The following is a 13,108-nucleotide window of genomic DNA, read 5'->3' as shown; positions in this document are numbered from 1 at the left end:
ATAATATATGCATACTGTCACATATTTATATTCACTCTTACTTTGACTTATTATGTGACCTACTTTCACTATTAGCTGGCTTACCCGCTTGTGTAATAAGATCATTACAGCTGATTCAGAATGCTGGAGCACGCCTGGTCTTCAATCAGCCAAAGAGGACACATGTAACTCCTCTCCTAGTTACTCTACATTGGCTCCCTACAGTAGCCAGAATTAAATTTAAATCTCTCACTTTGGCCTATAGGACACTGACTGGATCTGCTCCTAGTTGTTTTAATTAAATAATCAAGCCTTACATCCCCAACCGCCCACTGCAGTCTTCTGATGAGCCTGTTATGTCGACCAGTCATAAAAACTAGGTCTAACTCAAGACTCTATTCCTTAGTGGTTCCATGTTGGTGGAATGAGTTGCCCAGTTTTGGGTCGTTTAAGAGGGGTCTAAAGACATTCCTGTTCAACATGTACTTAGTTGTTTAAGCGCTTCTTATGTGTAATTGTTTGTATAATATTGTTTTATTTTCATTAGGCTGTTGATTAATTTGACATTATTGTTTATTATTGATATTCTCCTTAATGTAGTCTTACCATGTCATTGTTTTTATATTATTGATTGAATGGACATTATTGTTTTATTTTTGTTGTTTTGTATTTGTGTGTCGCTTTGGACAAAGGCGTCTGCCAAATCCATAACCATAACCATAACCATAACCATACTTTGGAGTGTACTGTAGAATATAATGGGATACCAAGTATCAAGTACCAACTGTACTCATTTTCATCATAGGCTTGTTTTCAGAACAGAAAAATGGAAAAAAGTTGGACTGTTTGTTTGTTTGTTTGTTTGTTTTGGTATGTTTGCAGGAGCAGGCCTCCATCTCCAGACGCAGACAGATGGTTCGAGAGGCTCTTATGGGGAAGAGTCCAGCAGCGTACTCTCAGCTCTTCAAGAGGTAGCGCATCTACACACACACACACACACACACACACACACACACACACCCACTACCTTTTGTCTGGTATGAGGGCAGAAGGGCCACCTTTTGACCTGCCTCTCGTCTGCTTTTGCCATGAGGTCATGCTCTTAGTGTTCGGTTGGCACACTCACTGCATTGCAACACTCAGTAATACTGTACGTGCGTGCAAGTGGTTGAACCTCGAGGGCAAAACGAGGAAGGCGGGAGCTGTGTCTCTTTCCAGGCTTTTTATTGCTGCCATTTACCCTGATCTATTTATTTCTTTATTCTTGCCATTAGTTTTCCGTGACACCCCCCTTCTTAGCTGCCAGAGTGAATGATCTAACCTTTCCACAGGCACACCTTTTGCTTGTGTAGTCTGAGCAAATATCAGAGGCTGAAGTGAGCAAATCGAGGGTCGCTTTTAGCCGCTCACATGAAGCATCCTCTCGTGCTCCGGGTCATACAGTACATTCAACAGGCTGCATGAGGAGTCATGGGTTTGTGATTGCCACTGCCACTGTGCAGGGGGGGGGTGTATGTATGTGTGTGTGTATGACAGAGACATTTCATCGGTTTGCGCACTACTCTATGAGGAAGCACAAGCTGGTAGCACATGTGCTCATAATTCAAGTAATGATTAGCACGGCTCAGTATGGTGGCCGACAGGTGCAAACGACATGCAATTTATGACAACAGATGCAAATCAACAAAACACATGCAAATAGACAAAACACAAAGAACTTCAGAAAACATCTTCATCTTCATTTGACAAGTGCACATCATTTAAAAAACACGCTGCAAATTCAGAAAACATTTACATTTCAGAAACGAGCTGCCAATTCACAACAGCAATTCAGAAACGCGCTGCAATATTCCCAACTCAACTGTGTTGTGAATTTTGCAGCGCGTTTCTGAAATGTAAATGTTGTCTGAATTTGCAGCGCGTGTTGTCAAATGAAGATGAAGATGTTTTCTGAAGTTGGTTGTGTTTTATCTGTTTGCAAGTGTCATAGTGTAAGCTGCACGTCGTTTGCAACTAACTTTCCACTTCTTCTCTGTCCAATAATATGGTTACACCTGAATTTGTGTGGGTGTGTGTGTGTGTGTGTGTGTGAATATGTGTTTGTGGTGTGTGTGTGTGGGTGTGGGTGTGTGTGAATATGTGTGTGTGTACATGTGTACATGTATGTGTGTGTGGGTGTGTGTGTATGTGTGTGTGGGTGTGGGTGTGGGTGTGTGTATGTGTGTGGGTGTGGGTGTGTGTGTGTGTGGGTCTGTGTGTATGTGTGTGTGGGTGTGTGGGTGTGTTTGTGTGTGAATATGTGTGTGGTGTGGGTGTGTGTGTACATGTGTACATGTATGTGTGTGTGGGTGTGGGTGTGGGTGTGTGTGTGTGTTTGTGTGTGAATATGTGTTTGTGGTGTGTGTGTGTGTGTCTGCGTGTGTGTGTGTGTATGTGTGTGTGGTTGTGGGTGTGGGTGTGGGTGTGTGTGTGTGGGTTTGTGTGTGTGTGTGTGTGCAGGTGTGCTCACACAGCACCATCATCATTGGCCTCTCCACGGCGACATGCAGGAAGCAACCTGGCCAACCCTGGCGAGGACAGCAGGTCAGTGAATGTCCACCTGAACACTGGACACCTCTCCTCTCATCCTCCGCTCACCTCCTCTCCTCATCTCACCCCCTGCTTCTCAGTTGTTCATCCTCTGAAACTCGTTCCATCACCTCCGTTGTCTAAAGGATGCATTCAGACTGTTTGTTTGCTAGATTTGCAGATTGCTAATGCTTTTTAATTGTTGATCTACTGTTTCCCTAATACTCTTGTATTTAGTGGTACTCTTACAAGGACTACTCTTAGGCAAGACTGAAAGGGAATACAGAGAAAATCACTCTGTTTTAAAAATTAAGAATTGCATTCACATTATTAAATTATTTTTAAGTGTAATACTTTACTGAATACTGATAATTAAATCATTTCTGAATTATTAAAACTCAGAAGCTCCTTGAAATAGTATTAAATTTAGATGAGAGAGTTGGGCAGCACGTTATACATACCAGTTCTGCTGCATTTGCCTGTGCTAATTCTCTGATATGTGAGTGCATATGTTGGCTAGAACTCTCTTTCCCTGTAGAGAGTTAAAATCTCTCAGCTCACAGAAGCAGGACATATGCCCCCACCCCCACCCTCCCCCTCCCCTCTCACAACCAATCATAGCCCTCCGTCTGGGGATGTGTCATGGCACTCATAAATTCAGATTTACGACCTTCCTCCTCTCCGCCCTGCATTGTGCCTTTCCTCTGTGTAAACTCAACCAAAAACAAAATTAAAAAAGCCAGGCTGCAGGTCTCCACCACTCACCTGGTTGGCCCGTGGAGCGCGGCCGCTGAAATGTGCGTCTCCCCAGGGTTGTTCAGGAGCTGCTGTGTAATTTGCTCGCGTGTGTTCTGATGCGGGTACAGCGGCGAGAGGCCCCTGTCGCCTTGAGACACGCGGGCGTGTGTTCTGCATTCTGCTGGGGCTTGGCCCCTAAAAGCAAACACAACACTCTTAATTGTGTTAACAGTTTGATGCTTTGCTCCTCTTCTGGGACCCCCCACTACCACCACACCACCATCACCTCCCAACACACAACTCGGCAGCCTACAGCGATTATGAGTAGTGTGTAACATCTTTTGGAAAATTGCCATTTAATCACATGCGAGTCACTCACCAGTGCTGGGAAGCGGCACCCAGGCTTGTGAATACTTTATTTTATTTATGCATTGATGTATTTCGTTTACTGGCAGCCCAGGAGACCGAGACAAATGGGCATAAATGACTGTGACTCTCAGAGCGGTTGGCTTCTTAATGGAGCCTACTTGGGGGGAGTCCTGTGGGCAGGTGCCGCTCAGCCACCATGTGCTCTCGTCCGCCTGACGAGCGCCAGCTTTATAAGAGCACTACGAGACAAGATTGTGGCATACTTCAATAAAGACACCACACACACACACACACACACACATACACACACACATACACACACACCACACACACACACACACACACACACCACACACACACACACACACACACACACACACACACACACACACATACCTTCCCTGGTCCCTTCTGCTAAAGCTGTGTGTCTAATTGGCTGTCGACCAAACAATGAGAGTGCTTCTTAAAAACTCCTAATAGAGTCTAACCAAGCCACAGATGCAAGAGAGACACTTCAGCCCTCTGTTCCTGCTCCTCCTCCTCCTCCTCCTCCTCCTCCTCCTCATGCGCAGTTGGCACGAGGCGGCTGAGATAATAGATATGGAAGAGGGGGTTTTATGATGAGATTATGGCCGTGCTCTGTCATCGTTTGGATCCGCAGCCCGATGTTTTGCTGACAACACCGTAAGTGGGGGAAGCGGAGGTGGTGCCGGTGGAGTTAAAAGTCCTTTCACATGTCAGATTTGTTCTGAGCCGCTTACCAAACCTCTGTCGCAGTTCTCCGTCTGTGTTCTGCAGATTTCTATCGATCTGTTAGTCTGTTGTGTCTTTCTTTACTTTGCTATCCTGTGTCAGTGTCACTCTCTTTCCTCCTCTCTCCCAGAAACCCTCTCTGCCCCCCCCCCCACACACACACACACTCATTCTCTCACTCTCCTTCTCTCTCCCTCTCTCTCCGTCCCTTCAGTTCGGAGGAATCCCGCGCCAGTTCGGGCCTGTCCATGCGCAGCTCGGCCGGAGCGTTCTCAGCCGCCAGCCCCGCGGCCAGGGGCTCGGACGTGGGCTCGGACGTGGGCTCCGGGCTGGCCGCCGTGGAGCCCCTGGACATCTCCGCGCTGGTGCACCAAGACCTGGACACAGTCCGAGGTGAGCAGCGTCCTCCTCTGTCCTCCTCTGTCCCTCCAACACTTCCTGTGTCCTCTTTCACTCCTCCACTCTCTCCTCTCTCAGAGGGGGTGCCCTGCTTTAAGATTCTTCCTCAACTCCTTCTTTTTGTCCCCGCTCCTGGGTAATTGTCCAATAAATGTCACCACTCTCCTAAAAAGCTTTGGTCAGGAAGTAGGACAGTTGCGGTGCCATTTACCCCCTATTATGCTGAAGGTTAGAACGCTAATTAGAACTGGGGTGCCTGCAAAGGTTCTTGTGAGTCAAATCATCAAATTAACTTGAGCTCCCATGTGGTGATATCATGTTGTACCATACGCTGGTGCATAAAAGCAACAAGAACAGCACTGGACTGGAGTTTTTTGGTATTATAGCAGGTATAGGAGCATATTCTTCTTTGATTGCCCAGGAATTAATGCATTTTGTAAATCTTATTTATGGGCCAAGGCCTTATGAGCCCTGTGGTAATAAAATGATATGGGGGTCATTCTACGAAACCGGTGCCTTTTGCGTCCGGTCCATTTCATGAGCTCTCAACAATGTAAAAATGTGTCAAAATGTATTTCAAAGGATCAAACCTGTTAATTTAAGTGTTATGAATTACATAATGCATATTTCAATGTCATTGTAAATATAAATCCTACACTTTTTAGTCATCTTTACCAAGGACATGGCCAATTTCCCCATGTCCGGAAAGTCACATATGGAATTCGCACCTAATATATTAATTAGAACATTTCATTTTTTAACCAAATTTTCATTAATGTCATGATTAAAAATATGCTCTTGATACTATACTATATGTTTTTTTAAAATAAAAGTATGATTTCCCATACAAAAATCATGATTTATGCTCGTCCCGTAGTTTTACATACCACCCCATAACGCTTACATGTTCTGGCTATTACAAAGACACTGTTTCTTTAAGTGACATCACAGACAGCAGATGACATCACTCAAACCCTTGCAGGAGCCAAGGTCTCAAGCAGGCAAGTTCCCACACAATTTGATATGATTTATTTGCTCTTTTTGGTAGTTAGATAGGGTCCGTTAAGCTTAACCTTACCACCCCATAACGTATAATAGATAGGGAAACTGTTAAATTAGGGTTTTTTTTTCAACTGTAATGTAAAGTGAAGGAAATTTTAAACGGAATGGTATATTTGCTATCTTAGCTAGTCAATTACAGTGCTAGCTGCAGTCATTCTGAGGTGAAATTTACCACCCCGTAACATACCACCCCATAACACTTTGTATCGTTATGGGGTGGTAAGGGGAATGTAGAGGGGGTGATAAGGGGAATGTAGAGTGGTTGTCATTGCCATTTAGATTACACAATTCATAAAAATTATATTTATATATAGTTTTACATACTGTGATGACTGGGGGAAACCTCTGTTCTTTCTGCAGTGAGCCCTTAGCAATTAGTCATAGCAACCAGCTAATCTGTTGAATGCTGGTTCATCAGTATGCATTGGTCACTGTTAATATTTTATGACTATATTGTATGCATGCCAATGTTAGCCTACTGGAGACTATTGTGGTGAGAAATAATTATTAACTAGTTGTGATGGACTTGTTGGGAAGGGCTAACTACAAGCAGAACGGAGGTTTCTGCGGTCATCACAGCAAATGAATGCATTTCAAAATGTGAGAGTACTTTTTTGTGTATCTAGTGACAACCCAGTCATGAACTCTCTCTCTCTCTCTCTGTCTCTCTCAACTTGGCACACACACCTAGTCAGTGTAAATAATTATGATAATTTTCATAATTTGCAGACAATCATGGCTCCAATGAGTAATGCTGAACGACAGTGACTATTCTGTGCTCGCCGCAATGCTGATCCAGAGAGGAGGCAGCAGTATCTAGAGATGGAGCGGCAAAGATGGAGACGAGATGTCGAAAGAGGGAAGAAGTTAGGGGCAGCCGTGGCCTACTGGTTAGCGCTTCGGACTTGTAACTGGAGGGTTGCCGGTTCGAACCCTGACCGGTAGGCCACGGCTGAAGTGCCCTTGAGCAAGGCACCTAACCCCTCACTGCTCCCCGAGTGCTGCTGTAGCAGGCAGCTCACTGCGCCGGGATTAATGTGTGCTTCACCGCAGTGTGTTTCACTAATTCACGGATTGGGATAAATGCAGAGACCAAATTTCCCTCACGGGATCAAAAGAGTATACTCATACTAAGTTGTTGATCAAAGATCTGAGTGAGAGGACCAACGACAGTTAAGGAAAAAGTGGAAGGAACAGAATGAGGCCCCGTCCATTTATTAGGGAAGTGCGGTGTAAGTTTAAATGTTACTAATGAAGGTATTATAGCAATATTATAAATGTGGCGACGGAATAGCCTAGAACTTGGGTAGGCCTAGCGTTCAGTAGCCTATGCACTTGCGGTGATAGCCAAAACTAATGTGAATCAAACCTACAACCAAAGAAAGTAAAGCAGATTATTTGTACCTGCGTTAGCCAAATAAAGGACGGGACTGCACCCTTCACAAACCGTAAAAATGAAGTTTATTAGTTTTACACTTGACTACAGTTGACAGTTCACTATCAGTCCACACAAACAATTCTGGTTTCCTTGCACTAGCCATTTTCGTCGTAGCCTATTCTGTCTGTTTGTATAGCCTACAGCATGCAAGCTTTGGTCAATTTCTGTAACAGAAACAGTGCCACCTCTAGGCCTGGGATATGAAGTAACGTGTTGAGTCGTGTTGAGATGGATCCGTTTGGACGCAAATATTCTTGATACGGTTCCAGGGAAGACGGAGGAAAAAAAGATCGGTTTGGTACGTGTGGACTAGCCCTGAAAGGAGAAAGCAGGCAAAGGCTAGCCTGGAAAATCCACACCCTGATAATCTAGAAAGATTAAGGGTCTGGCCACGAACAATCATGTAATGGCCCAACTCGAGGGGTGGCACCAAGCATGCATTTGAAAATCTCACTGCACGCAATTGGATAACACCAGACCAATGTTTACTCTGAATGATTCCGGACTTTGACGCAATTGGTTTTCCAACGTTGCAGCGCTGTCGTCATCAGTTTAGCGCGCCTCTGGCCCGCCTATGTCAGATACGATTTGATTGGTTCCACGGGATGCAAGGGGAAAAAATAACGTGCATCATTGCTCATTGCCAGAGTGTCTCGCAGAGACAATTCCATTGTGCTCTTGCGAGAACTCTGGATTTTCAGGGTAGGCGAGGGCTAGAATGAAGGCTTTTGACACCCCTCCTGAGAGTACTTTATCTTGTTCAATGTACCCAATTTTATGATCATATTTCAAAAATGAATGTACTCAATCTTCTGAAATCTATCCATGTTGAATGTAGTATTTCATGACATAAATTTGCATTTTAAACTTCATATCAATAAATATGTTTATATATACTTTGGATCTTGCCTTATTACGACATTAACAGTCCACACATATGTCCAGAACTAATCAAATTATTGTTAAATTATGGAAACAAACTAAATTAACCACCCCGTAACAGGATTTACCACCCTGTAACATGACTTACCACCCCATAACATGTGTGTTTTTTTTTTTAAAAATACTAGAGAGTGAGTGAAATAGCCCATAAATAAATGTTTGATCATAGTGTGATGAAGTGGGCCTATTTACACATGTAACTTTAATTTGACAATAGGGAGTAAAATAGCCAATATTGTTCAAAACACCAACCAATGGGCATGCGGAATTCACAGTTTGAAGATTAGAATCTAAATTCTGCAAATCTCCAATTAAAAAACAAACCTATAACTTTTAATATCAAATTAAGGACATTTCTATGACAGGAAAACATGAAATGTTCTGAATTCAATTTATGCATTATGTCTAAATGGAGCGCATCTTGTCCGTTACGGGGTGGTAAAAAAAAAGACACCTGGGCTACAATAAAAAGGAAAATATTAATAGGGATTTAAGCCTGAGGTGGGAAAATATTTTTTTATGCAGGTCATATATGTCTTATATCATGTGGATGTCTTAAAATATGGCTTGTCCTACATGATTTTTTTTAAAAATGTCAAAGTGAAAAGGCACCGGTTTCGTAGAATGACCCATGGGCTCCCTAGATCTTAAGTGTAGTATTTGTTTATATCACTAAACTGAACTAAACTAGGATTTCTAAGCTTTATCTTAGAAATCCTACATCCTATACATTCTCTACTCCTTGTTTATGTTGTAGGGGCAGAGGGCTTTGTGTTTTGTGGAGGAGACGTACAGTATGCGCTAGTGCTGTTTGTCGCTGATCTGTAACTCTGATTCTCTACTGCAGATCCCTCTGAGTACGGTCTGACCCCCACTGCCCCCCGCGGCGGCGTCCCCGAGCACCTCTCCCCCACCGTGACTTCCTACCCCACCAGGCCCGGCTCCAACGCCAAGCCCGTCCTGCCCCCTATCCCCTCGGGCCGCAAGACCGCTGAGCCGGCCCCTGCTGCTCCTGCCCAGAACCAGCCTGCCGACGGCTAGACAGGAGCCCGGGGCCGGCCAAGGACAAACGGGGGGGGAACTGGCCGGAGGGACTCAGACGTTATGAGGTAGCTTAGAGATGAGATAGGAGCAGTAATCTGAGTGCGCTGCCGCTGTTTTTTAAAAATAAAGTTGGAGCAAAGTCCATTTAGTGGAGGTGTAGTGCAGCCTAGTTTTAAATTGTAGCGGGTTGGCACTGTTTCAAATGAGCAGGTGGGTCAAACAAAAAAATGGGAAACGTACCGACACACACACACACACACACACACACACACACACACACACACACACACACACACACTCCAACTGCACACTGCGCCGTAAGGACAAGTTCCCCAGCAATTACTCTTTCAGGTACTGTAATAAATAACCAGGACTGCAACTATCAGTGGAAGACTTTAAATTTCCTTTCATTTTAACAAATTGCTGTACCTCTCCCTTTTATACCTGGTGTGTCTGAGGTTACCTTTCTCTCTCTCTTTGTGTATGTGTGTGTGTGTGTACGCGTGTGTGTGTGCGTGTGTGTGCGTGTGTGTGCGTGTGTGTGTGTGTGTGTGTCATGTACTCTATGTGTGCATGCTTTTCCCATGAGCTCACAGAGCACTGTCATCTTTCTTTCCTGAAGCTCAGCATGCACACACAGGTCACTATACACATGCATGTGTGTGGTCAGCGTCGCCGTGACAACACTTTCACGGCCAAACATCCCCATTCTTTAGATCTATATCATATATAATCCCTTATCCTTTATCCTGTATGGAAGTGAAGGCTTGTTTCCAAGAGCTGCTACTGTGTCTCTGTGTGCAACACTTTCACAGGTATTTTCACAGATTTCCATGCAGCTTTAACAGATGCTGCGACTGCAGGTGCTATAAAGGTCTGTTTGGCATTATTTTGGTATTGCTATGGCTACTGCATGCATCAAAGCATCAGAAGGTACAGACTGTGAATAATTCCTCCCACTCTGTCCTTCAAACTGGTCACTTAGGAAATGTTGTAAAAGGACTGAATGTCTTAGGTTTTTTCAGTAACGCAATGTCATGGTGTAAATGTCAATGATATTTGAGCAGGGTCTCTGTTACAGCGGGGAAAATAAGTATTGAACACGTCAACATTTTTTTTCAGTAAGTATACTTCCAGTGAGGCTATTCGCATGAAATTTTCATTAGTATTAACTTAGGTAATCCACACATATATAAAAATCCAAACATTAATGTCTAAGTAGTGTTATGAGTAAAAAAGTGGAATGGCACAGGGAAAAAGTATTGAACACGCTAAGAAAAAGCAGTACGCAAAGGCGAGGAATGACAAGGAACAAACTGGAATCTATAAGTAGTTAGAGAAATTGTCCCTCCTGTCTGTGCAAATTGATATAAGATTGGTTAGTACATACTGGTGGGCTATAAAAAGGTTTTTTATTACCAAGGTGTCACACAAGAAACATTTCATGATGGGTAAAGGCAAAGAGCTCTCCCAAGACCTTTGCAACCTTATTGTTGCAAAACATATCAATGGAACTGTTTACAGATGCACTTCAAAACTTCAGAATCATCCAGCAAGCAATATTGGAGCCATTATCTGCAAGTGGAAGAAACATCACTGCATCATCAACTGGCCATGCACAGGATCTCCTTGCAAGATTTCTGACCAGGAAGTCAGAAGGATAGTCAGAAGAGCCAAGGACTACTCTGAGAAAGCTCCAGAAAGATTTGAAGGCAGCAGGTACAATTGTTACAGAGAAAATCATAGGTAATGCACTCCACCGCCATGGCCTCTATGCACGCTCATCCCGCATGACTATTGCTGAAGAAAAACATGTCAAAGCTTGTTGAAAGTTTGCTACACAACATTTGAACAATCCTATGAAATACTGAGAGAATGTATTCTGGTCAGGCAAGAGCAAAATTGAACTTTTCAGATGTCATACTACACACCATATTTGGAGGAGAAATGGCACTGTGCATCACCCTAAAAATACCATACCAACAGTGAGGTTTGGAGGTGGTGGAATCATGGTGTGGGCTGTTTTGCATCTCATGGCACTAGCAGACTTCATACAGTTGAAGGAATGATGAATGGAGTCATTGTTCTGGGAGAATCTTTACTTCCACCAGGATGATGAGGATGAGACATGGCTAGACCTTCCAGCAGGACAATGATCCAAATCATTCAGCAAAGGAAGCTCTCAATTGGTTTCAGAGAAAGGAAATCAAGGCCCTGACTTCAATTCAATTGAACAGTTTTAACTAAAAAGTTAACTAAAGATCAGGATTCACAAGAGGGACTCCTGAAATATTCAATATTAAAGGACTATCTGTTTAAAAGAATGGGCCAAACTCACACCAGAATACTGTGACTGATTAGTTTCGTCATACGGAAAATGCCTTGAAGCTGTCATCACGAATAAAGGCTTTTCCACAAAGTATTTAAGAAATTTCAGCAGGCGTGTTCAATACTTTTTTCCTGTGTCATTCCACTTTATTACACATAACTCTACCTATGGACATTAATGTTTGGATTTTTTTATATGAGTGGATTATCGGAGTTAATTCTAATGTCTGGTGAAAATTTCATTGGAAGTATACTTGTTGATGTGTCCAATACTTTCCCCGCTGTGTCCAATATTTTCCCCGCTGTATACAGTAGATAATGCAAGTCAAAGACAACAAACAATTGAGTGAAGCTGGCTCTTTGTGTCATGTTCACTTTATTGATTACGTGAGAACCGATTATGTGAGATGTATCAATCATTGTTAGCATCATACATGCGTGAGTGTTGATTTGTGTTATGTGTGTGTGTATCTGTGTGTGTGTGTTGTACATAATTGCACATACTGTCCTTGTCATGAAGATAAATGACAGACATCTTGTCTAGTTCATACACAGTGTTGCAGTAATCACGTCTGAGTGATAAAACCCTGTACACGTGCTGGCCAGGAAAGCTAGTGGAATGTGAACTGCTGTCGTGAGTGAATATTTTGAGGGAAGCATCTGTTAATGCAATCACTACACATCCTCATCTCCCACTGTGCCCATTCTGTGTGTGTGTGTGTGTGTGTACTGTGGTGTGGTGTGGTGTGTGTGCGTGTGTGTGTGTGCTGTGGTGTGTGTGTGCTGTGGTGTGTGTTTGTGTGTGTGTGTGTGTGCTGTGGTGTGGTGTATGTGTGTGTGTGCTGTGGTGTGGTGTGTGTGCGTGTGTGTGTGTGCTGTGGTGTGTGTGCGTGCGTGTGTGTGCTGTGGTGTGTGTTTGTGTGTGTATGTGTGTATGTGCTGTGGTGTGGTGTGTGTGTGTGCTGTGCTGTAGTGTGTGTGTGTGTGTGTGTGTTTGTGTGTGTGTGTGTGTGTGCTGTGCTGTGGTGTGTGTTTGTGTGTGTGTAAATGTTTAGTGCTTGTGTGCACATACTATATATGTATACTCCATGTGTATAGGTGTGTGTCTGTGTGTATATTTATTACTGTCCAAAAGAACGACTATGATTGGATTGGGTTTGTGTGTGTGTGTGTGCACACCTTGGTTGTGCGCATAGTGGTGAACACACACACACACACACACACACCGACACCTGGCCATCCATCAATGTCATAACCCCCTTTACCGGCAGATGTTGCAAGGATCCAATAATTCAGAGGCAGCTTCAGACAAGACAGGCCCGCGCTGCCTCCGGCTCTGGCTCCGGCCCTAACCTACTTAGAGAGACACGGCCTTCACACTTAGCCTACTTTACGCAAACACATGATCTCTCACATCTGGATTGTAAAGTATGCTCCTGAGCGAGGCACTGTTTGTGTATGAAGCCATATTCCTGCGCAATCTTCCCG

The 13,108-nt window shown here is 43.7% G+C and overlaps 1 protein-coding gene across 1 annotated transcript in view; it reads left to right on the top strand.

Moving 5' to 3' along the window:
- The window catches only part of lrguk (leucine-rich repeats and guanylate kinase domain containing), a 21,470-nt gene extending 11,799 nt beyond the window's left edge, over nucleotides 1–9,671 (top strand). The window contains 4 exon segments of the mRNA XM_042079566.1: nucleotides 862–950; nucleotides 2,479–2,562; nucleotides 4,622–4,800; nucleotides 9,096–9,671. Of these exon segments, the coding sequence (XP_041935500.1) occupies nucleotides 862–950; nucleotides 2,479–2,562; nucleotides 4,622–4,800; nucleotides 9,096–9,289 (546 nt within the window). The 3' untranslated portion in view covers nucleotides 9,290–9,671.
- Nucleotides 9,672–13,108: the final 3,437 nt, after the last annotated feature.

This window comes from Alosa sapidissima, chromosome 22, assembly GCF_018492685.1.
Source record: "Alosa sapidissima isolate fAloSap1 chromosome 22, fAloSap1.pri, whole genome shotgun sequence".
Classification (NCBI taxonomy): domain Eukaryota; kingdom Metazoa; phylum Chordata; class Actinopteri; order Clupeiformes; family Clupeidae; genus Alosa; species Alosa sapidissima.
This window is presented reverse-complemented; position numbering and strand designations above follow the sequence as displayed.